Source organism: Drosophila navojoa, chromosome 4 (genome assembly GCF_054131105.1).
Source record: "Drosophila navojoa isolate 15081-1374.11 chromosome 4, UAZ_NAV_1.0, whole genome shotgun sequence".
NCBI classification, from domain to species: domain Eukaryota; kingdom Metazoa; phylum Arthropoda; class Insecta; order Diptera; family Drosophilidae; genus Drosophila; species Drosophila navojoa.
In genome coordinates, this window is record NC_142892.1 from 23,174,889 (window position 1) to 23,198,746 (window position 23,858).

General features: G+C 41.3%; 2 protein-coding genes across 11 annotated transcripts in view; one reads left to right on the forward strand and one right to left on the reverse strand.

Moving 5' to 3' along the window:
- The window catches only part of Dscam2 (Down syndrome cell adhesion molecule 2), a 30,629-nt gene extending 17,545 nt beyond the window's left edge, over positions 1-13,084 (reverse strand). For all 9 annotated transcript variants that reach the window (XM_089260397.1, XM_089260392.1, XM_089260391.1 and 6 more), the window contains exons 1-7: positions 12,370-13,084; positions 7,898-8,230; positions 7,636-7,797; positions 5,443-5,589; positions 5,186-5,303; positions 3,633-4,081; positions 3,397-3,541 (exon numbers count right to left, since the gene is read on the reverse strand). In XM_089260397.1, coding sequence (XP_089116523.1) covers positions 3,397-3,541; positions 3,633-4,081; positions 5,186-5,303; positions 5,443-5,589; positions 7,636-7,797; positions 7,898-8,230; positions 12,370-12,418 — 1,403 coding nt within the window. In that variant the 5' untranslated portion in view covers positions 12,419-13,084. The remainder of the gene's footprint in view (positions 1-3,396; positions 3,542-3,632; positions 4,082-5,185; positions 5,304-5,442; positions 5,590-7,635; positions 7,798-7,897; positions 8,231-12,369) is intronic.
- Positions 13,085-16,521: 3,437 nt separating this feature from the next.
- On the forward strand, positions 16,522-18,737 carry LOC108650324 (uncharacterized). Of its 2 annotated transcripts, none has more exons than XM_030383428.2 (2): positions 16,522-16,605; positions 18,118-18,737. In XM_030383428.2, the coding sequence occupies exons 1-2, from the start codon at positions 16,525-16,527 to the stop codon at positions 18,574-18,576; spliced, it is 540 nt and encodes a 179-aa protein (XP_030239288.2). In that variant the 5' UTR covers positions 16,522-16,524; the 3' UTR covers positions 18,577-18,737. The 2 variants fall into 2 exon arrangements, with proteins under 2 accessions (XP_030239288.2, XP_089115851.1); XM_089259725.1 differs by lacking the exon at positions 16,522-16,605 and adding an exon at positions 17,762-18,053.
- The last annotated feature ends 5,121 nt before the right edge of the window (positions 18,738-23,858 follow it).

The window sequence follows — 23,858 nt, forward strand, 5'->3', positions numbered from 1 at the left end:
ACCTAATAGTTGGCGCAGCTTTTGTATGCTGTTTTAGTTGATTGTTGTGTAAATCCGCGTGTGTGGGTGTTTGGCTATGTGTGTGTGTGTGTGTGTGAGTGTGAGTGTGAGTGTGTCTCCTGTACAAGCTTTTAGGTGGCTTAATTTCGACAAAAATAAAAGTAGTTGTTGCAACAACTTAAGATTCAGTGCGAAGTGAAAAACTTTGTCTGCAAACTTACAAAATTATGAATTTCAATTTGTCTGAACCGAGATTCCACGTGGCACACTGCAACTCGTTGACGGTTAAATGGATTATATGAGAGCGCTTATAAGTTTTACAGATAGCAAATTTCTCAAGAGGACACTTATTAGACCCCTAATGTAATTCAATACTTGATGCAATTTAAATAAAGTCGATTAGGAGAAATTAAGCTAACAACTTCAGAGCATTGACAAAGGGCTAAGCATAACCGGTGAAATGAAGAAGATTGTTTTCTGTGTTTACTTACAATGTGTTTACTTAATATTTACATATGTACATTTATTTAGGGCAAGTATTTAATTAACTCTTTTGTTATTTAAGTGAAGTGAGTTCCTAAAATATTTTCAAGTAATCTGATGAATGTATACGTAGAGCACGTACTCCAAATACAAAGAACTTAAGTCAATATTTAGGCATGTAAAATCTATGATTACTTCCTAGCAGAATTGTACAAGCTACACGAACTGGCTAAGTGAAATGAGTGTATTGGCATTGACTCATGAAAATTAAATAATATTATCACAATTATATGAAATTATTAGAATTGTATAAAAATTGTATTAGAATTGTATACAAAATGCTAAAAAAATTAATTCAAATTGAAACGATTGTAAGTAACGCAATAAAGGGAATAAGGACAGATAAGGACATAAATCGTGGGGAAATTGCTAAACATTTTACCGATATTAAAATAATCTATATATCGAATATTGCACATTTTATCCATTTTATCCACATATAAGCCAACAAATAACGAGTATATTTCGGACCGTGAACGGGTATTATGCAGTCGGTCATTCTCAATTGCGCTTGACTGGAATGTATTTAAGAGCTGAAGCTGCAGTGAATGACCCTGGCTATAGGCAAATGCTCTGCTTATTTATATAAACTTATGCACAACTTTCTATTTGGGGCGCACTTAACGCTGAATTATTCAAGCCAAAATTACACACACTCTCTCCAGACAGCCTGCAGCTGTAGACGAGCGCAGCACAGCATGCGCACACACATGCCGAGCCAGTAAGCGGCGACGCCTTCACTGCTGCCACATGCCACATGCCACATGCTACATGCTACATGCCTCAGACAAACTTCTCCAAATGGCGTAAAATGAGCGTTTGAGTGTTGCGTTACCTCGTGCGCGCAATCATTTAATTTCCGCCCCAAGGCGTCAGCTTTAGCTCGGCTCCTGCTCGCAGAGCCCCCGCATTGCCTGCTGCCTGCCTGGCTGTCTGTCTGTCTGTCTGTCCGTCTTCTTGCCAAACTCTCTGTCTGTCAGCCTGTTTGCTCGACTGTCTGGCTGGCTGTCTGCGTGTGTATTAAATAAATACAGTTACCGAGTTGATATACCTTTAAGCCGAATAATGTAAACCACTTAAAACTCGGCAATTACAGCAAGCGACAAGCGGCGTTACCAGCGGAATGTCTGCAGTTGAAATTAGGTTGCCCCAGCGCCTTCAATGTGGGCTGGAGGAGTATAATGCCTAATGGCATTATTTGTCAAAATTGTGTTGCTTAAATAACTTTTAAATTGAAGCCAAGGGCGCCGACAGCACCCAGAGTGTCGGCAACTTCTGGGCAAACTTTAGCACTGCCCACTCGAAAATACTTGTAATCAATTTGTGCCCTGTGGTCGGCCAAACTCCTCAAAAAGTGCTGGACATATTCAAATGAAGCTCAACGAGAAAGAGCTCAGCCCTTGAATAAAACATATTCATGGCAAAGTCCCAAGCTCCTTACATGAATAATGTTTTTGATTATTTTGAAGCTCAGCCAGCGCACGATATGCAGCTGAAGAGTGACAGATGCGCCTGATGAGAACAATTCCTTCAATAACTGTCAGGTTGCCAGCATTCGTTCTTTGCCAAATGAAATACTCAAACAAAAAGAATTTACTCAAGTCAATCTTAAGCGAGAATTGAATAGGTGAAATGCTAACACAGATGTGATATCATCAAAATAGGGGGAAAACAGGAGGAGTTTCTGGTTATTTGTGTATGTGTATATAACTATTTATGCAACAATTTGTAACGTTCAACGAGCTCTTTGGCCAGCAGATGACATTAGTTTTAATTAAAAACAGCAGCTGCGACAGAGTGCAGTTGGGAGCTGAAGCGCAGCTATGATTTTTTATTTTTTATTGGACAGCAAACAGACGAACTAAATGAGCGACAAAGTCAATGTTAATAAAACGAACTGGGGCCATTTTTAATCAACAACAGAAGTCAACAACGGACCAACTTTGACTTGCAAATCATTACAGACGTAACTCAAACAATTAGTGGCAGCTGCCAACAAACTGAAAATGAAGTGCGGAGAAGAGAGGAGTGTGCCGTAGTAAAAATCAAATGAAATGTCAGTGACAATGTCAAAGCAGCGCCATCAAAGCCAGGCCAAGAGAATGGGGATGGGAATGGGAATGAGGATGGGAATGGGAGTGAAAGCTGCAGTAGAGGCAGCCAATCAATCGATGTGCTGTTGCATTTTATTTGTTTGTGGCAAATAAAGGCAACTACTTGGAGCGCTTGACCGTTGAATGCAAATGTCAATGTCATTAAAGAGCCACTGGGAATTTAATAAGCAGTTGCCATTTAACATTTGCCAGTTGCCAGTCGCCAGTTGGCAATTGGCAAGTTCTATTGGATGTTGGCTCTGGGCCAGACTAAAAATGTAATTAAATGCGTAAGGCAAACAACACACTTGCCGAGCCTTAATTAACAAATAGAGAGCCAAAGCCAGAACCTTGGCCAGACACAAGAGTGGGCTGTGCAAAGTCTTTAGACCGTTGCCAAAGGCTGTGCCCCTCCAAAGAGTGAATGAACGTTGAAGCCGGCGCCGACCCGCGCACTCACTAGGCACGCCTACTGGCAGTCGCCGTCGACGTTGGCGTCGACAACCGACAGAACTTTCTATACGTGCGATGTTTTAAAAGCCAAATGCTAAAAAAAAAAAAATGCAAAAAGAGAAAAATATATACAACCAGCGCAATAAATGCAGCTTCCGCCGCATTTTTCTGTTTCTGTTCATTTTTCCTTTTTCAGTTTTTCTGTTTTTTTTTTTTTTTTTTTTTTTTTTTTTTTGAGTTGGCAATAGTCGAGCTCCACCCACCGACAGCGCACTAGGCAGAGCCCGTTTTCAACAAGTTCAATTACCTTCCGTTTGATGGCAGAGGAAATCCGTCCAGTGTCCATGAAATTTGCGGGGATGGATTGCCGGCTGCGGAGCATTTGAGACTAACAGCGGGTCCCGGCTGCAGCGTCTGCTCGATGAAGCTGTAGAGTAGCACGGGAGGCGCATCTGCAAGGCCAGTGTGGTTGCGGATATTCATATAAATATTTTAGCTGCAATTACTCGGCGGCTGTTGCCGCTTCTCGGCCACGCTACTTACCGCCCAGCTGCAGCTCGGCAGTGGCCTGAAACGTATCGCCCTCGGGCCGTCGCACTACACACTGGTACATGCCGCGATTCTCACGGCTGACGCGCGGCACCACCAACGTGTCCTCGATGCGGCCGGACGAGGGCAGCTGCCGCCCGTCCTTATACCACAGGATGTTCTGCATGCCCACGGGGCTGCCGTTGCTGGTCACCAGACAGCGAAACTCGGCCGTGCCTCCCATATGCACGCTCAGCACATTCGGCGAGATTTCCACTTGTATGGGCGTGGCCACCGTCAGCCGCAACTCAGCGCTGGCCTCGCCGCCCACATTGCTGGCCGTACACTTGTAGACGCCCGAGTCCTCGCCAGTGACCGCCTCGATGGCCAGTATGGGCCCCAGCAGTCGCACCCGCGGCCCGCTCAGCACAGGCAGCGGTCCAGCTCCGTTTTGAGTGTACCAGCTAGGAGAGAGACAAGCATTAGAGTATGAATGTGGTTAGATTTTATATAGATTTTATGTGTTTTACATAAATCAGGCCTGACTGACTCAGCTTGGAGGTGGATTTACTTGAGTAACAAGGAATTGTTCTGCATACAAGAAATGTGATAGTAAATTCCAGCCCCAGCTAAACCCAACTATTTAAATAATTAAAGTAAGCTTCGTCCACACACACACACACACACAGATAAACTCGAATGCTGCTCTCTGCCTCTGTGTCTGAATGTTTTATCTACTCTTCCTTTGTTTAATGTTGCATTAATCCCAATGGCTGGCTCATTTGCCAATGTGTCTGTCGCTGTCTGCCCGCCTGTCTCCCGACTTTATTAATTATGAAATGGCTAGAGTTTTATTTTCCTGCTGGCTTTTTTTTGCAGTTTTATTTGCTGCTCAGCAATCTATCCATCTATCTGACAGTGGTTTGGTTGCCCTCATAGATTCTTTTGTTTCGCGTTTACAGTCTGGCATTGTATCTCGGAAATTTACAGCCGCTGCCTCAGCTGCCTCATCTGGCGGCTGCCGGTTGCAGGTTGCCGGCTGCCGGCTGCCGGCTGCCGTGCAGCGAAAGTTTTTTATTACTTGTCTGCTTATCAAAGCGTAATTATGTGTGCACATGTGTCCTACACCTACCTCTAGCAGCTAAACGACTACACACGTACGCACATGTATTTCATTCGCTACCATTTCACACACAGACGCACGTTACGCATATCTGCATCAGAGCCGCATCTAGTGCTCGAGCTCATGTCCAACTTTAAGGTAGACGACGCTCAACTTCATATTTTAATTAGCGTTCCATGGCAAGCTGGCAACTCTCTCGCCACATTTAACACAATCACTGGCCATGTTGCAGCGGCCACAGTTTTATTTATATGCTTGGAAGCCCTAAACGCTCGCACACACAACACCCTTCTGTGTGGGTGTGAATGTATATGCGTTCCAATTAACTCACACAAAGGCAGCGCTGTCAACGTCAAAAGTTTCACCTGTAATGTGTCTAGCTGGCTGACAGTGCCATCGATTTTACGCCCCGCCCGCCACCTCCCGCATACCACCTGCCACCTACCTGTATTCAGGCGAAGGGCATCCCTGGGCCACGCACAGCAGCACCGCGCCCTCGTCCTGCGAAACCTGCACATGAGATGTGTGCTCCACAACGCTCGGTGAGATGATGCCGCGATGCGCTGTATGAGATGTAGAGATTGACATTGGTTAGTCTTGCTGCTAGCTCTGTGCACCTGTGCACCTGTGCGGTGCACCTGTGCACAGTGTGTGGGACTGTCTCTTTGTGTAGCAGCAGGTCGCTGTGATTGGGTCACTCACAATTAATGCGCAAACGCGTGGGCGAGCTGACAACAACCTGACGGGTTAGCCGATGCATGCTGCGACAGCGGAAGGATTGCGACTCGTCGCTCTCCTGCAGATTGTGAATGAGCAGCTCTCCAGTTGGCAGCAAATGGAATTTGCCATCTGTGAAAAGAAAAGAAAATAGACAATTATTCAGAGATGACAACAAAGAGAGTAAGACTGTTGCAGTCGGGCGCTGCCGACTACGTAATACTCATTCGCGGTCCACAAGCAATTTGATATTTGTTGATAAAGGAGCCAAGAAAAATGTTGCTAAATTCCTCTACCTCTACCTCTCCCCTCTTCTATTCTACTATACCACCAAGGTAAATCAATCGAGGAGATCATCCTTTGTTAAGTTTATAGCAGGGACAGCAAATAAGAGTTATGAATTTAAAAAAAAGGCTTACAAAAAAATCCCAAGAAGAAAGGAGGAAACAAACAAAAATTATTTGCTTACGGAAAATTAAAAAAAAAAAAAAAAATGATAAATTTATATTTGCAATTTCTTGTAAAAAAAAAACCTCTTTTTAATTATTAAACATAATTTATATGATAAAAATAAAAAATATAACTAAATTTTATAATAAAAACTAAAAATAAGAGTTATGATTTGATTTCATATAAAAACTGATTTGTAATAATTATTTTTGATTTTTATCACACAAATTATTATTAATAATCAAAAATATAAATTTTTTAAATTACCTAAAAAATAATTTTATTAAAATAATTTTATTTGTTTTCATGAAATTATTGTTTTTATAAAGTTATAATCGTGGCGGCCCTTGGTTTATACTTATAATTCTAAGCTGTTAGACTACCTAGTAGGCGATATTTAATACTTTGTATCTGAATACTTTATCAGGATTGCCTATTTATTTGAAAATATATGTTGATAGCTGATATGAATATAAACAAGTCAGAAAAACAAACAACCAACAAATTTGAAGGCTTAATACGAAAGAAAATTTGTATCAAATCCATAAGAAAAGCTGGTCTTTGCAAAGTAGGTATTCCATTAAAAGCAACTAGTGTGCATACTTTTATTGGGAAAGAGACATATTGATTTAACGAATTTAATATTTATAAGTACAAGATGTCCTTTGGCATGAATGCCATAAAGAATAACAGGACTAACACTATTTTTAGGCGAGAAAATACTACATTTATTCATCAAATTAATGATATCACAAGAAACGGTGTACCTAAGAGAGGTGAAACCCAATGTGGGTTTAGCCATTTAAAAGGATTTAGAAAATATGTTGAATAAACGAGCTTTTAGTTCTCACATAATAATACGTTTAACAAATCTTTAAATGTTTATTTTGATTCATAAAGAGCAAACCTATGAATGAGTTGAAAATTTACATATACGTTCAAATTTACAGGAACTCGCTTTTTGACAGTTTACTTCAATAATAAACAGAAGAACAAACAACAACAATCAGTTTTTATGGATTCGTATGATTTTCTATAGACTGAGTAAATTTTGAAAATTAAGAATGATCTCTATATATTTAAGCAATAATACATTTGAAAAATCATATATCCTGTTTTTATGGAGCAGTGAAGGAAAAGTTATTAGAAAACAAGATGATTCAAGCGTAATTTAATAATAAATGTACAAATAGAATGCGAAATGTTTGAGTACGCGGATGTGCCTGCATTAAATTGCTGTCGTCTATGTTATGCATTTAAAGAAGTCTGCAAGACACTTGTGTCTTAGAAAGCTGCATCGCTAAGCGCTTGCCAAAGGCTTAACTACTTATCACTGCACAAAATTGCACCTTTGTTGGGGCAGGGTTAAGGCAAGTTAAAAGCTCTTCTCAAATTGCCAAAGGACAATGTTAATTATGCATCAAAGCATAGGGCATAGCACACACGCATGCTTGCATACACCCACACGACACACACACGAGCACACATGCTTACGCGCTATGGTATATAGGCAAAGCGATGGTAGTTAAGCAGGCAAATACTGAAAACAAACAATGCACTTTGTTGGCTTGGTAAGCCGCTAGAGGGACAAGGATGCAGGCGCGCACCGAGGACGCGCCTGCGACTTCAGTTGAAGCCACGTCAGCAGCAGACACGCAGACAGCGAGGCAGCGAGACAGATAGACAGACGTTGCACGTTGCACAAGTATGAACAGCCGCGTTACTTACCGCCTTGCAGCGAGGGATAGATGTAGATAGCGGGTTCATGAACCCACGAGACCACTCGTACCAATTCCTTGACAAACGTGGGCACCACACAACGCAAAATGGCTGTGCAGCCGCGCGACGCGGATAATACCTCCACATCCACTTTGTAGGCCTGGGCCACGACTGCCGCAAAAGTACGAAAAATGTGAAAATACAAAAAATATGCACAACCCACACACACATATACATGTATATGATGCATTTTGGCTGACTCGAAACTTACCCGCCCGCACTTGGACGTCGCGCGACACAATGCGGCCCACAGAGTTGCTGGCAATGCAGCGATATATCGTATTATGGATATCCTGATGATAGGCAGCCGCAGCAAAGGGCATTAGCACGAGCGTGCCGTTGCGGAGCACACGACGCACGCCATGAATCTCCGTAACCGCCGTGCCATCCGCGTGCACCCAATCGATCGTTGGCTGGGGACTGCCCGAGGCGGAGCAATCCAGCCAGCCGCCGGACGAATTGGAGAACTCAACGCGCCCCGGAGGCTCCATGACAAAGCCGGGGCCACGCAAATGTGTTTCAAAGGGCTCGCTAATCGTGGCATCTGTAACAAAAAATTTAAAAATAAATTAGCTCTCTATTAATATATGTGCTTATGTAAATTGTAAATTCCGAATTGGGCACTTGGATATTTAAGATGAACTCAAGCAAATATAAATCGCAAATATCTTAAAAGGCAATTAAGTGTGGAGCCATTCAAATATTCATAGCGCGATTCTCATTTCTCAAAGTTCTATTAGCCTGCATTCAACTGAACTCCTTCAAGGAGGAGGGGTGCTCAAAATCTTTTATATTTCATCTGGCAAGCTTTCCATTTAAGTCCGTTCCAATGTACTTGTCCGCCTGCATGCCGCTTGGCAAACAGATTGCGCCTTATCTTAAATAAGAATAACATTTTTGTCTATGGCTTCGCCATGCTTTGCTCTCTCTTTCATGCATACACACACGCATGCACACATGCACATACATACTTTTGTTGTTGTATATCTATGTAGCTATGTGTGTACTTCTCAAATTGACATTTCGCTTCAAATTCCACATGAATACGCCTCGGCTGTCAGTGCCACCCAAACGGCTCTCCCTGCGGCGCTCTGCAAATCCTTGCAACTCGTTCAAGTCTGGCACTAGGAGCCTCTCACTGCTCTCCCCGCCAGCTGCCCCGCTCGCTTGGCTGTTCCGCCTCGCCAAGTCATTGTGTCTGCAATTAGAGTTGTTTTTGTTCTTTTTGCTTTTGTATATTTTTTTGTTGCCGTTGCCTTTGCTGTTGTTGTTGTTGTTGTTGCTGTGCCTGGCCAGTCGCTTTTTGTTTTATGCTTGGCATCATGGATTTTTATGTTACTTCTTTCTGGTTTCATTTTTCTGCTCGTCTCTCCGGCCCGTGTTCGTTTCGTTTCATTTAGCTTTCCCCGCTGATTTCATGGCTCCCGCTGTACGGGAGCGAGCAGGACGAGCCTCTGCCAGGCCATAAAATTATTGCAAGTATGTCTTGAGTACGCCCGGCACTCGGTATATTTTTTGTTTCGGCCAGAAAGGGTATATTTTACGAGCATGTGCCGCAAAGCGCACACACATGGGTGTCCGGGTTTGCTGATGTGTATATGTATGAAAGCGTGTGTGTGCGAGTGTGTGTGTATACATCCACTTGTAGGTTTTTTATTCTTTCCTGGGAAAACAAAGGGTCTACGCCGCGAGCGCTACTGTGCGTCTGTTCTGCTTCTGCTCTTCCTGTCCTTGCATGGCGTGTACCGAGCCAAGTATGTCTTCCTCTTCCCCAACTTCTGCTTCTGCTGCAGCTTCGTCTTATTCTTTTAGCACCTCAACTTGGGCTTATTGCTGCGGCTTAACTGACGAATTCGACATTCACGCGAATATTTTCGATTTGGGCTGTGCGGACTTAGTGCCAAAGCCATGAAACAATTTAAGACAGCAGGGATTGAGTGTGACACACAAAGAATGTGATGCGACTCAGTTCCCATAGAACAACAAAACTCGCTCTTGAAATATAAAAACATCGAATGTACATAAGTATTCCACTGTCTTCGAGATTATTTCATTTACTATGCTCACATATTTTGATAATTTCGATATATTTATATATATCATTCGTCGAGCTATCCGCAGAGCTATCTCAATTTATTCATAATGCTATTAAAGCTACTGCTATTTTACAACTTGTCAACTGGCTGACAGTTCGTTGCACTCCCATAGCTGCAACTGCAACTGCAGCTGCAGCCGCGGTTGCCTTTTGCATCCTTCAAAGCTTTTCTTCGAATTTCCGCTCGGCTTTTTCGTCTCGCTTTTCCGCTGACTTTCATTTGGAATATGAGTGTGTTTCGCATCTACTTGGCGACTCGAGGGGTTGGTTTTGCCTTTGCGAGGCGACTCAGACTGTGTGTTTCCTTTCTGGATTATGCCCTTTTGGCACTTTTTGAAATTATTTCTTTCTCCTGTGAGCTTTGCGTGTGTGCAAGTAGTGTAGTTCTGTTGTTTATGATACTGCAGACATACTATATAAAGGCCTAGCCGTAAAACAGCCTGAGGCATTCCCACACAGCCTCGAAACTGACAGTTTCCAATGCGCATTAAAGCTCTGCGGCGAGTACTGCGGGAATGCTCAGTAGAAGTGCTGCCAGTTGTACCAGCACCGGAAATGATGGGCTGTGCCCTCTGCGTATTCAACCCAGAAAACAGGAAATTCAATTTTTATGCGCTAAAACAAGCAAAGGAAACGTCAACACACAGACACACAGGCGCACACATACAAACACTCAAAGCGGGGCGTATTTCCAATTCAATACTGTTTTTGACCTAAAGTTGAAAGAACTTAAAACGTTTACAGACCAACGCGCATTCAGACAGGCACACTAATAACAACGGCAGCAGTAATAATAATTGTAAATAACTTTTTATGTTGGAGCGACGGGAAACCAAAGAGATGGCCTTAAGCCCCCTCAAAGCCGACTTGCACACGAACCAAAGGCAGAGTAACGCAAAGAAGAAAATCCGTAACAAAAAGGCAGCTGAATGAGAAATTTTAAATGTTTATAGCGCAAATTGATTTTCGAGAAAAACCAAAGCGAATTCGCAACTCATAAAAAAGTTGACATCGTTATTTACACCGCTTAAAATTGAATAAAATTTTAGCAGCAAATAAAATTAATTTTGAAATTAATAATATTTTGAAACTTGACATGAAAAGCGACAGCAGTGCATATAGGATGAGACCTCTGCCCCGGAGACCATTTGACAGGAAGCCGAGGCGTGCATCATTAATCGCACACGAAATGAAAGCGTTTGTCACAAAGGATTTAAAATACAATCAATCTGGGAGAGCAACAGCCCGTGTGAGGCCAATACAAATATTTCATAATTTTGTTGTTACAGTTTTGCGGGCCAACCACTTTGTGGGTTAAGTTCGCTTGGCTTAGGCCCCATCGAATTTTTAGCATAATCGAATTCCTGTTGTTTTCGGTGCTGAATTTGTGTAGCGCATTAGATTTTATGTTTATTTTTATCCCCATGAAAATGAAATAACAACGGAAAATAAAAGAAGTATGCCCTTCAGATATTGAGCAACAATTTCATTTGCATATTTTTCATTTGCTCGCATCTCGGCTAGAGTGCGAAATCATACTACATTTATATATTCATGGTATATCTATAGGTATGTCAGTTGCTATTGCCAGAGCCATCATAAATATGAAAACAGTCGGGCAATGAAAATTGGAAAATATCAAATTTCCAAAAGCTTCTTTATGTGTGTGTGTACGACACACACACTCTCTCTCTCTCTCTCTCTCTCTCTCTCTCTCTCTCTCTCTCTTTCTCTCTCTGTGTGTGTGTGTGAACAATTTGATGGGTCTAGTGTGGTTCGATCATGTGCTCTGACTCTGTTTCTGACACATTTCATTAGTCCACTCACACACACACAGAAACACACTGGCACACTGACACACACACACACACACACACACACTCGCCCACTTAAGTTGCTTGGCATAAATTGACGCCTGGGTTTTTATCATAAGGCAATTTCATATTATGTATACGCAGTTTGCGCGTTGGCTGGTTTAGTTTTTGTTGTTATGACCGTCATTTTATGGGCTTGGCGTAACATAAACGGTCCAAATCATTTGCACTTAGTTCGTAGAGTAAATGCTGGCTCATAAATTATGCTAACACCTCTCTCCCTCTCTCTCTCTCGCACTATCTGAGAAGCTCTGTATTCATACGAGCTCTTATGATTTATGTAGCTGCGAGGCTCAAGACTCAGCATAAGATTTTACAAATTTGGGAAAGTCTTGAAATTGCAGTACATATATTTAACGGAATAAACTATGGCTGGAATAATGGGGATTAATTAGGCATTACTTGAATTTGATATATTTTTAAAGCATATTAAATATCGTAAGGGCTTAAAAGGGTGCACGCTTTTGCCGTTTGCCCAAAACCCGTTAAATCCCCGAAAAGCCTTATGAGCTTGGGCGCTTTTTAGAATAATAAGTTTTGGAGCGCGTAAAAGGAAAATATTTGCCGACAGCTGTTGATAAGTATTCGAAGCACACACTCAAGCACAAATCTAAGCATACTTTGCGGCGCATTCCGAGCGGTGCGGCAAAGTAATCCGGGTAGACTGGGCTAAGACAGAGGGGAAGGGTAAAAAGCATGACGAGTTGCACCTACCAAACCTGAGCAGCAAACAAATCACAAAAAGGCGGCTACTAATCCACATGCTTTCCTCTTCGGCTTCCTGTTTTGATTTTAGTTTCACTATTCGTTTCTCTTTCCGGTTCGTGTGTTTTTGTTTTGTTTTCGTTTGGTTTGGTTTACTTTGGCTTTCGTATTATTGAATTGGCAAAGATTGAATTTCGGCTCACGCAATTTTGATTCGAATTGAGTTGCACTGTCACACGAATTTACATTTTAGACACTCTCTCTTTGTCGTTTGGCACCAATGTTGTGTAGCGATAGCTAGAACTAAGTGCTGATGATTTGTTGATTTTATGATGCTGGCGATTTTCTTTGATAGCCGGCACACTCCGAGCACAAGCGCGCACTCACAACCTCACTCAACAATCCTGTCCAGGCAACTGCACGCGTGCAAAGATTCGCATTGACTGCGATGCCTTTGCCACCACACAGCGAGTCAAGCTCTTCGTTGCGTTTCTCAGATACTCGGATTCTGTACTCTCTTTGGCGCGCTCTTCGACTATGCGAATTCACCACACATGCCACTTGAACTCGCACTCGCACTCGCACTCGCACTCGCACTCGTACTCGAACCGCTCGCACTCAAAGCCCAGCACAGCACTCACTTACAGCACTCAGTGTACACTCAGTTTCCGCATTTTATGAACCGCCAGAGCCGTGCGTATCCTACGAGCCTCGAAAAGCAACTGACTTGAGCGAAGCGCTGCTCCGGCCTCTGCCATGGTGCTTCCGCCTTGCAGTGCAGTTGGCAGCACTGCAAACTCGGCGGCTCGGCGCATGCGCCCCTCCGCCTTGTTGTCTGTGGTTAGGCACGAATGCGACTCGGACAGAAGGCAGCCGTGAGTGGGGGCATCAAAACAGCTGTGTTTACACTGGGTGGTCAACCGGGCTGCTAGAAGTATCGGTCAAACACCGAACCCCCTGCCAGAGCAATGGAAATTCTTTAATTACTGTAAGAAACCTCTCATGTTTGATCTCGCATAATCATTGGCGTGAATAAAATGTCACTTGGTGCAACACAGCTATAAATAAGGTAAAATAAAAAACATTAAGTAAAATGATATAAATTAAAACAAAAAGAATTTTTTTTTTTTAAACTAAAATAAAATAAAAAAATAGAAAATAAAAAATAAAATTTAAATATAATAAAATATCTATAATGCAATAGCATTTGATTAAATCAGAGCAACTCCCAAATCGGAGCCTTTAAATTGTTTGCACAATTTACTTGGCATTACGAACAAACAATTTAACACTTACAGCGTCAGGGCCTGCGCATAAATATGGCCTGATTTAGCACGGGATGCGGCTAATGAGCATCGAGGGAAACGCCGTGTAGTGAGGAGCAGCAGAAAAAACCATAGCAAATGTCTGCCAAATGTTGTTGGCTGCCAAAAAATGATAATTACTTTAGCCTAAAAGCATGTAAGCAAGGCACATAATTTGTTTGTGTATTCAACACATTCTGCTGGCCAATTTGGGCGCGTGAATGCGTAAAAAGCTTCACAATAAGAGTCCGCATCACAATCAGAAATGAGAAAAAAAGCAGAAACCAAAAAAACGAAAGCCGCAGCACAACAGCCTCGCCTGCCGTTGACACACATTAGGTACGCCAAGGACAGCAGCAAAACATCAGCCGCAACGACAACAACAGCAACAGCAACACGAACACCAATAAAACATAAGCCAAAACGTGTTTGTTTGCCAAATTTATTGTCGGACCCGCTCGCATTTCCCACAGCGACCAACCCAGAATGTACAGCAGCCCTAGCCAAGAACTGAACGTGTATAGGTAGCTGAACATGTGTCTGTACACGTGTATGTGTGTATGTGTGAACGTGTGCGTGTGTGTACCTGTCAGAGAGTGCGTGTCGGTGTTGTTACTAATGACAACGAAGCCGCGACGCGCATCAGCGAACGACACCAGAAAGTCATTGACTCATTGAGTTTTCCCTGTGTGCGATAGCAGCCGCCAATGCCACACCCCCACGCCACAACGCCAACACGCTCTGACGCTACGACGGCTCCACACTCAGCACTGCAGCACTGGGTTTCTCTTGGAATGTTAGATTGTTTGTTAGCCAGGAGGTTGGTTCCCAGGTGGTTGGTTGACTGGCTCCATCTAGCCAACGGCACCACCAACAGCACCCACAACAACAGCAGCCACAGAACGGGCACTGCGTCTGCTGCCGTAGCGTTATGGCAATGAATATGTAGTGGCTGCTGCACTTACTCCATCATCATTAAACATTGTCAGGTGGCATTACAGACATTACAGAGCCTTGGCACTTTGGGCCACTCGCCGCTGCCAAAAACCGAGCGACCTCTTGAAGGGACATATTCAAACTCATAGAGTTCACTCTAACAAATTTTGGCAAAGGCAAAGGACCCGAAAATAAATTGAACCCACTTTAAGCTTTAGCTCCGACATTCGATCAAATAACACTTTTAGTTCTCGCCCCCAATTATAATCCTATTTTAGGAGAACACTTGTTTAGTCAATAAACAGGCTAATCGCATTCATTTATCAATAATAGCTTTTTTATTTGAAGCTGTACAGTGCGTCCCAATTATATTATTTTATGCTGTTGTTTCTTTTCGGAATGCTGTAGGCATAAAAATATTTGTTACTCACACAACCATATGAAACGACAATCACTTGTGGTCGGCAGCTAATGGTCCATAACGACATTTATCTCTTTATTACTCTATAAACAGTTTAGTTATTTACACGTTCATTCAGGGCAGCCATTGAGGCCTGGCCAATATTTAAACAGTTTTAATTGTCACAGCAAGCTCTTCAGTTAGCACTTTGCTTACGATGCGTCCGATTCTAGTGTTTTTTCTAACGATAGGCGTGACCCTTGCAGTAGATATAAAAAACGTGGTAAGCTTTGCCAAAGTAGCGCCAGTATGTTATTTCTGAATTATCATTTATCATCAGGTGCCAGCGCCAGTCAATCGAAAGTTTGTCATACAATCAGTACAAACCAGTTCTGATCATGACTTTGTGGAATATTTTAGAAAAGTGCCCAATGAAAAATTCCTTTATACCTTCCGTGTAGTCAAACCGGCTACGTCCTTCACAATCAGTATTACCCTCAGTACCGTAAAGTCCAAACGGATTATGTACAAAATTGACAAATTAAACGGCTGTCAATTCTTGCAAAACCAGATGATGAGCCAATTTCTATCCCAGGTCTATCGAGCTTTAGTCGCGAACAACACATTATTTGAGTGCCCGATCAGAGCGAACGTTTACTTTCTGAGGAACGTGATCAATCCCAAGATTATGCCCCACTTTCACCCGTTGGGCTACTATCAACTAAGCATACGGATTGAAATGCCGGAGAATCGAAAGCCGTTGATTATGGAGATTATCTCAAAATATTTTGTGGTAGCCATTAAATGAACTTTAAGGTAGACTTTGTCGAAAATAAAAAATATATACAATAAAATATGGGTCTCAGAATCACCTCCTGACCCGGAGATGTCCCTAATCCAGCACTCATTAACAACTTTAGCTTCCTTCAACACAAACATACAAAGCTAGCACGCATTAAGAGCTACGGAAGCATTGAAGCCCAAATGCTGTAAGATGATAACGAAGATGAAGATGTCAAGGCTGAACAACCAGGCTATGAAAATGAAAAAAGTGTTTCAAGACTTTAGATTTCACATTAAAAAAAAAAACGTTAAATTAACGATCGAGAAACTTGAATTTATTTAATAGTCATAAGAAACATATTTACTATATAATATTAATATTACATTAGTACATAATATTATATAGTAAGCGTTTTATTATCAGAATTAGTACTAGGTCTAACTTTTTTGTAGCGCGCAATTTACCGTAACTATTTCGCAAATTAAATCAAATATATTCTATACACATATAGAGTATTTTGTTGACATTTCTAATCAAGAAAGCTTTTATTATCGTAATTAAGAAATTAAAACTATTGCATCTATATTAAGTCTTTTGTTCATTAAATAGCACACATTCATCCAAGTTAATGATCCATAAAATTAGCTTTTTATGGTCATATTAATATGGTAAACATTCATCTAAAGCGATTAATGATTATTGGAATAAATATGGGCTTACAAATAATAATCAGTCACCTTATGAACGCCCGTTTGAAATTTACAATGTCTCCAAATCGAGTCTATTTTTTGTGGATTTTTCTACTGCTTTCAGTTGAGCAAGTAAGGCTGAAATTGTGCCCTTGGCATTCGATTTTCCATATATATATCTTAAGTCTACAATTTAACGTAGATATGTATGAAACGGCTGGTTGTTGTGCAATCAGTGCAGACAAATTGCGATCATGACTTTGTTGAATATTTCAAGAAAGTACCTAACCAAAATGGTCTCTATGCCTTTCGCCTGGTAAAGCCGGCCGCAACGTTCACCATCAGCATTGTGATGCGCGCTGTAAAATCGCAACGCATATTGTACCAGCTAAAAAAGATAGATGGCTGCCAGTTTTTGGAAAATCAGTTTTTAAAGAAGATATTGGCCGACAGCTACGCATCCTTAATTGTGAACAACTCATTCTTTAAGTGTCCGATTGCCCCGAAGGTGTACTACCTCAAGAATATAAGCAACGCCTTGGTCTCGCCGACGTTTCATCCAACCGGACATTATCAGCTTAGCACACGGATGCAAGTCCCAGAAACTTCAGCCCCGTTCGTTTTGGAAATCGTCTGGAAGTACAATGTGTACTACAAATAAGGATTTGAGAATATGTTTAGACATGTCTCTTTACTTGATTTTCCAATAATATGAATAATGCATTATATACATATAGTCACTGAAACATTGCAAAAAAATTAATATAAAGTTAATCCAGACTGATTAAATTGAATGTGAGTTAAAATATATATATATATATATATATATATATATATATATATATATATATATATATATATATATATATATATATATTCAAACATTGTGAAGTCAATAAATAAATCAAAAATGTGTTGCTGAAAACCATTTCGATATACATACTGTGGTGTGGAGAGTTTACTTACATCTGATATAACAGAAAAGAAATTTTTTAAACTCCAACATATTAAGATTTTCAAAATATTTTCTCCCATGAATGAACCATGAATATAAAAGCTACTGTTATTATTAAAAAAATCGATATCTTTAAAAAATCCTATAGTTGAGGCATCATGTAATGAATATGAATATGTGACAGACGCTTTGGGGCGCCTACTCATTTTGTGTGGCAATATCCTAGCCATGTAATTGAAATTATGGAATGACAGTTTAGAGAATGATTTGAATGGCCGTCAAGTTTAGAGATTTTCTAGATTTAATCTATCTGTAAAATGAACATTCAGAATAACATACTGTGACTGATGGACATGACACAAGTTCAATGCGATTCACTTCATGAACCAATATAAATGTTAATTTGACAACGCTTTGACAACGTATACAGGTTCCCAGTCCCGTTATATAATTTAATGATCCATCACATTTTATCTTGATGGCCCTATGAATGTGTAAGTCAATCATCTAATGAAGATCGGTATAAAAATTGTTCAGTCGCTTAGCGATCGCCAGATTGAAGTTCACAATGACTCTACACCGGACGAATTTTTTGTGGATACTTGTGCTGTTATTAGTTGAACAAGTGAGTTCATCTTCAAGATCGAATATTCAATATATCCCAGATGTATTTATGCATTTTCACATAGGTACATATGAATGGGATACCTGTTATAGAATCGGTGGAGATAAATTGCGATCACGACTACGTGGAATATTTCAAGAAAGTGCCTAATCAAGATGAGCTCTATACGTTTCGTGTGGTAAAGAAGGCTGCATCGTTCACCATCAGCATTGAGCTTCGCTCTGTGAAATCTCAACGGGTGTTGTACGAGCTAAAAAGGATAGATGGCTGCCAGTTTTTGGAAAATCAGTTCTATAAGAAGATGTTTGTCGAGAGCTACAATACGTTGGTTGTGAACAACTCATTCTTTAAGTGCCCGATTGTCCCGAAGGTTTACTACCTCAAGAATTTAACCAACGCCTTGATTTCGCCGACTTTCCATCCAACTGGATATTATCAGGCAATTGTTCAAATTAAAATGGCTGAAAGTCCGTCTCCATTCATTATGGAAATTCTCTGGAAGTACAAAGTGCGTGCGACATAAATAATTAATACTTGTCTTCTGTTTGATTCTCCATTAATGCGACCAATATATTAACTATGGTAGTCATTGTGAGTGGACAAAAAATGAGAAAATTAAAAATGCTTACGTCATACCGAATTTATAATAAAGCTAATTGCAGTTATTATAAATATTAAAAGTATGTTTTGGCCAAAAGGGGTTTCTCCTAATTGCTAATTTAATATCTATCAGAATATATAAAATATAAAGAAGAAAAATACCAATATACCATTGAAATATCTGTTATTTTCTATATATGAATAAATTATATAATATTGTCATTAGCAAGTGAGCAACTATGTGCGGTTAATGTGGATGAATTTAGCGAAAATCGGAATGAAAAGCGACGTTTATTCAGCAGTCAAACTTGGGCATTTTGAAGTGACTCGTTTTAAGTGCACATCTGCCGCTGGCCACTGGCGCCAGAGCTGTTGTCTGCTGCCTGCAGCTTGTCCACTCCAAATTGATAAATCTACATAACAATTACGATGCTGGTTAGTATTAAAAACAATAACGGGGCGAACTTGCACAACGGCAATGGCCATAGGGATGGCTATGGCAGTGTCCGTCATATTTCTAACAATGCGTTGCCATCTGCACAAAAACGACTTATCTGCACGCAGAGCTCGTTGTTGTTGTTGATTTTGCTGCAGTTGTTGTTGTTTGGCGTAGCATTTATGCGCCTGTTTGCATGGCGTTTTGTATGTAGGTCAACATTTGCACGCTGTATGACTGACGTCAACATGGATGGGCCAGCACAGTCCGTTTCCGCTTCCCGTGTTTATGCCATGTTGCTGTTGTTGTTGTTGTTACGCCTACACCTCGTCTACCAGGGATGCTATTGTTGTTGCCGCTGTAGGCTTGTCGCTCTGATTATTGCAGCCGTTATGACAAATGCCCACACTACACGGCGAACAGCAGCTGACCAGGCAGCCTATATGCCAAGCCATACAGCTATATATATGTATATACAGTGCTGCATAGATGTATATGCATACATAGTGCATGTGTAATATGCATATAGGAACTGTGTGTGTGCGGCGCAGCATCATCGATTTTTATTTTTGCGTGTTTTTCAAGCGCTTTGTTGCACTTATTTGCGCTGTCATTGACAGCAGTTGCCACACATATATTTTTGTAGCATACTTTTTGGGGCGTTGTCCGTTGCATTAAATTGGTATACATGCTTCTCCGCACGTCAACGCAATGACCATGTGCATGTGTGTGTGTGTGTGTGTGTGTATGTGTATGTGTCGGTGTGCATGTTTGCGTGTGTCGCAGACTCTTTAAAATTGTAAGCAATGCCACAACCACCCTTCGTACGGCTGTGCTGTGCACTTCAAAAACGCAATCGTCAACGCGCTTCACATGTTGTTTATATATTTTTTCTGGCCTAGCCAGAACTCCTTTGACAACTTTGAGAACAGCACATACATATAATTGCAGCCTTGAGGCTGGCTCTCAGCCTCTCAGCGCACCGTTTTACCTTTTTTATACATTGCTGATTGTTTATTGATTTTTGCATGCCACTGTGTATATATTTTGCATGTTTTTAATGACTTTTTGCCAGGCTGTTACTTCATTAAAATGAATGCCATAAAAATGTTGCATTTCCCATTTGCCTTTCTTTTTTTTTCGAATTGCGCTCAAGTGGGTCGGCCCTTGAGCCGAGTTGTCGCTTAGCTAAAGGGATTTCAATAAACTGATAGGCAGGAACATCTTTTGTGTAGTCTGGCATAAAAGAAATCATATACATCATTACAATATTTATTTGCGCTCACTCTTAACCTCCGCCAACAACATGTGGGGCTGTGCTTCGAAAGACAAAGAAACGCAGCAGCAGGAGCAGTATTAACAGCAGCAGAGGCAGCAGCAGAGGCAGCAGCAGGAGCAGCAGCAACGTCAAGTTGTGAGTTGTAAGTCTTCTGTTCTGGGCAGGAAGCACATTTGCATGTAACACGTGAGTTCACAAAGGCAAGTGACATTGTTTGGGGGCTCGTGGGTCGCTGCCTGGCACACAAATTAAAGTGAGAGTGCAAGTGCGTGGTAGGGCTGGCTTTTGGCTCAGCATACAGACAGGCGCAACCCCTCAGCTCGTCAGCCCCTCAGCCCGCCAACTCCTCTACGTGTCAACCCGAGTGCAAGGGGCAGCAAGGAGTCATGCGCCGCACACATGACAGCATACAAATAGCCCGGACGAAGCAGAGCTACATGCGGATGACGCGCTGTTGATGCCGCTGCACGCCTCAGCGCACACAGCAAATTATGCGAAAAGCATTTGCAACTTGCTAAAATTTCTGTAATTCCACATTAAATGATTGAACAATCTTAAATACACAATACATGCATCCATAATCCATGTCATTTACATATGAGACAATTTCCAATGACACAGACCTACAGCTGATCAAATAGAGAACGATCCATAAAGAGATATTCTCTTTACTGCCTATCTGTCTATCTATCTAACTTTATTTACTATCTTATAATCAATAGCTACTCTTTCATAGACTGAACATAAAGACCTGCTGAAATGATTGTTTTCTATGCTTTTTACTCAACACCAAAATAAAAAATTCCTTTCAATGCAACATATATATTATAATGTGTTAAATGTATTAGAAATTATTCTCGCAAAAACTGTTCTAGTAACTAAATGCCAACAAAGAATTCATTAAGATTCAAACATTGATGAACAGTACTGTAAGCCATCTATTTTAAGATATGAACAACAACATTCCACTGCAAGAAGCACTCCCAGTCTATGGTAGTAGGATTGCGCCACAAAAGAAGGCTCAAGAGACTTAACTTGAGATATCCATCACCCTGGCCGATTCGCATTATTTAATCTAGAAATAAATAAATGTGCGTTCATGTTTTCAAATGATTTCTTACAAAAACAAACAGCAGCAAACTAGAAAAGAACTTATAATAATTTAAGGTATTATATTTCGATTTGCCATGTCAGTGTTCGACTTTAGGAAAAGTTTGCTAAAGTTTTCTGCGTTTTAAAAAATAAGAATCACTGTGAGATTTGAAATCTGTAATCTGTTGACGGCCATCTTTGCGTACAATCATTTGGCCAACATTCTGATCAGCACAAAAGCCGCTTAACACGCACTTTCCATTCACACACATGTAAACACATATAATATACACAACACAGCGCACATACGCACACAATAAAGTGCGGTTGGGTAATAAAGAATGGAGTGTTGCTTTTTCGCCCTATCATGCTATTTGCAGGCTTCAGGGAATATCATAATCACGCATTAAGTAACATTTTCAATTACTGTCCTGCTGCTGCATCTTGCGGCGTCCTGTCCGACATTGTCCTGCCCTGCCCTGCCCTGCCCTGCCCGGCCCCTCCACGCCCAGCTCTGTCGTTCTGGCTGCCACTCAAAATGTCTCTCAGCTCTAACCACATAAAAAACTAATCAACTTATTTATGAACATTTGCGGCGTACAAAAGAAGCGTGCAGAATTGCGTATTCCGGCCAGCCAGAGAGTAAATAATGTTAAGGACGCAGGAGCACAGTCCGTGCCAGTAAATATACTTAAGGAAGCAGCCGCGAAAAAGGAGCGTCGCCTTACCAGCAACAGAGTCGAGAGTGGAGAAATGTCATGGAGCAGTTTATAATTTTTCAGCTAACTGAAATTATATTTTATGCGAGCCACAGACGTGAACAGTCGTAGTTTGCACACGCCCATAAAATATCGAAAGATTGCTGATCAGCTACATGCAAACACTCGCAGAAAGTTTCGGGTTGGCCCTGCCTCTTGACCACAATTTAGGCCACTTACATTACGTATTGCGTCCCAGTGACCATGTGCGACCATAAATGCCCGATGCTGTTCAGTTTATCAGCTACGGCGCGTGTGGGGCATATCAAAATGGCATTGGGACTGCGAGTGACGACGTTTTTATGGCTGGACAAAAGCCTTTTATGTTAGCCGGAGGCAAGTTTTATGATTTCTTTCCTTTTTTAAGGCAACTCAACTCAAAAGGCGACTCTGGTGGGCGGTGGACGGTGGCCGTGTGGCTATTGGCAAAGGAGGCCGTGCTATTCGGCACGTTAATTAGTCATAATTACCCGTTCAGCTTTTGAGCTTTGTCAGCTGCCTTTTGTGCGGCGTCACGCCTCTGATTTATGACCAGCAGCGCGCTTAAAGCCCCACAGCTTTAACTCAAGCGAAATTGCCACATACTTACGAACACACTCACACATACAAGCACTCCCTAGCCCACTGACAGTTGTAATGCGTGTGCTTAATGATTTGGAATTGATTAGAAGTAGCCCGAAAGCAAAACAGAACGCAAAAGCCATGAAATAATATATTAAGCCGATTGCTGAATGCCCTTGTGGACATGTATTACAAAAGGAGTAAATAGGTATATATATATAGTACATTTATATTGAAATTCGTAAATATATATACATATATATATTAAAGGCTGAGAAAGCAGTCGAATTTCCGATCTCAGTAACATATCTATATACTAAATATATACAGACTTTACTTTTATAGCTCTAGCGACACCAATTGAGAGTATCAGCTCAGAAGACATGAAAAGGGCTCAAAGAACTCTTAGCGCTCGCTTATTCGAATACATAATTCAAATCATGATAATACGTCAGAAGTCTTAATATCTCTTATATATTCTTCAAATGCTACAAATTTCGTTTCACATTTGATGATGAAATTATAAAAGCCTTTAAAAGGGTATTTAAGCGTTGTGGGAAAATAAAAATAAATAATTTATCAAAGCAAGTTGAGATGAAATTTTCATGCCAAGGCGACGGCAAACTTCATTGAAAGTTCTGGGCAGCCGCAGGAGGCGTGTCTGGTTATGGAAAAGGCTTCTTGAGCTACTGCTCCTGATGGGGTTTCATGGTCCGCCTGGCTGCTGAAGATAATAAGCTTCACCAACAGCAGATAAACAAGAGCGGCCAAGCCCGAGCAACGGCTGATGGCGCTAAAATGTTGGCACATCTTGGCGGGCTTCACATCTACTCTTTATCCGGCTGCCAAATAAACTTCCAAATGTTTGCACTTCATCGCCTCGTTTCAATTGTGCTGAGCTGCTGACAGTTACAGATACGTAGAATATATATGACACGATACGAAAATTAGCACAGGCAATTGCCGGTTTATTTATGTTAGGTTCAAGAGGGCAAGTTAAGACCAGCTTATAGTTTCGCCTGCTCAAAGAAATTGAACTTTTTCTGTCAACAGCTGTAAATAAGATGATTGTGAAGCAG

Excerpts from the sequence above, each read along its gene's own strand:
- LOC108650324 (XM_030383428.2), top strand. The coding sequence starts at position 16,525 with ATGAACGCCCGTTTGAAATTTACAATGTCTCCAAATCGAGTCTATTTT. Across the intron at positions 16,606-18,117 it reads TACTGCTTTCAGTTGAGCAA|GTACATATGAATGGGATACC; the intron begins GTAAGGCTGAAA and ends ATTTTCACATAG.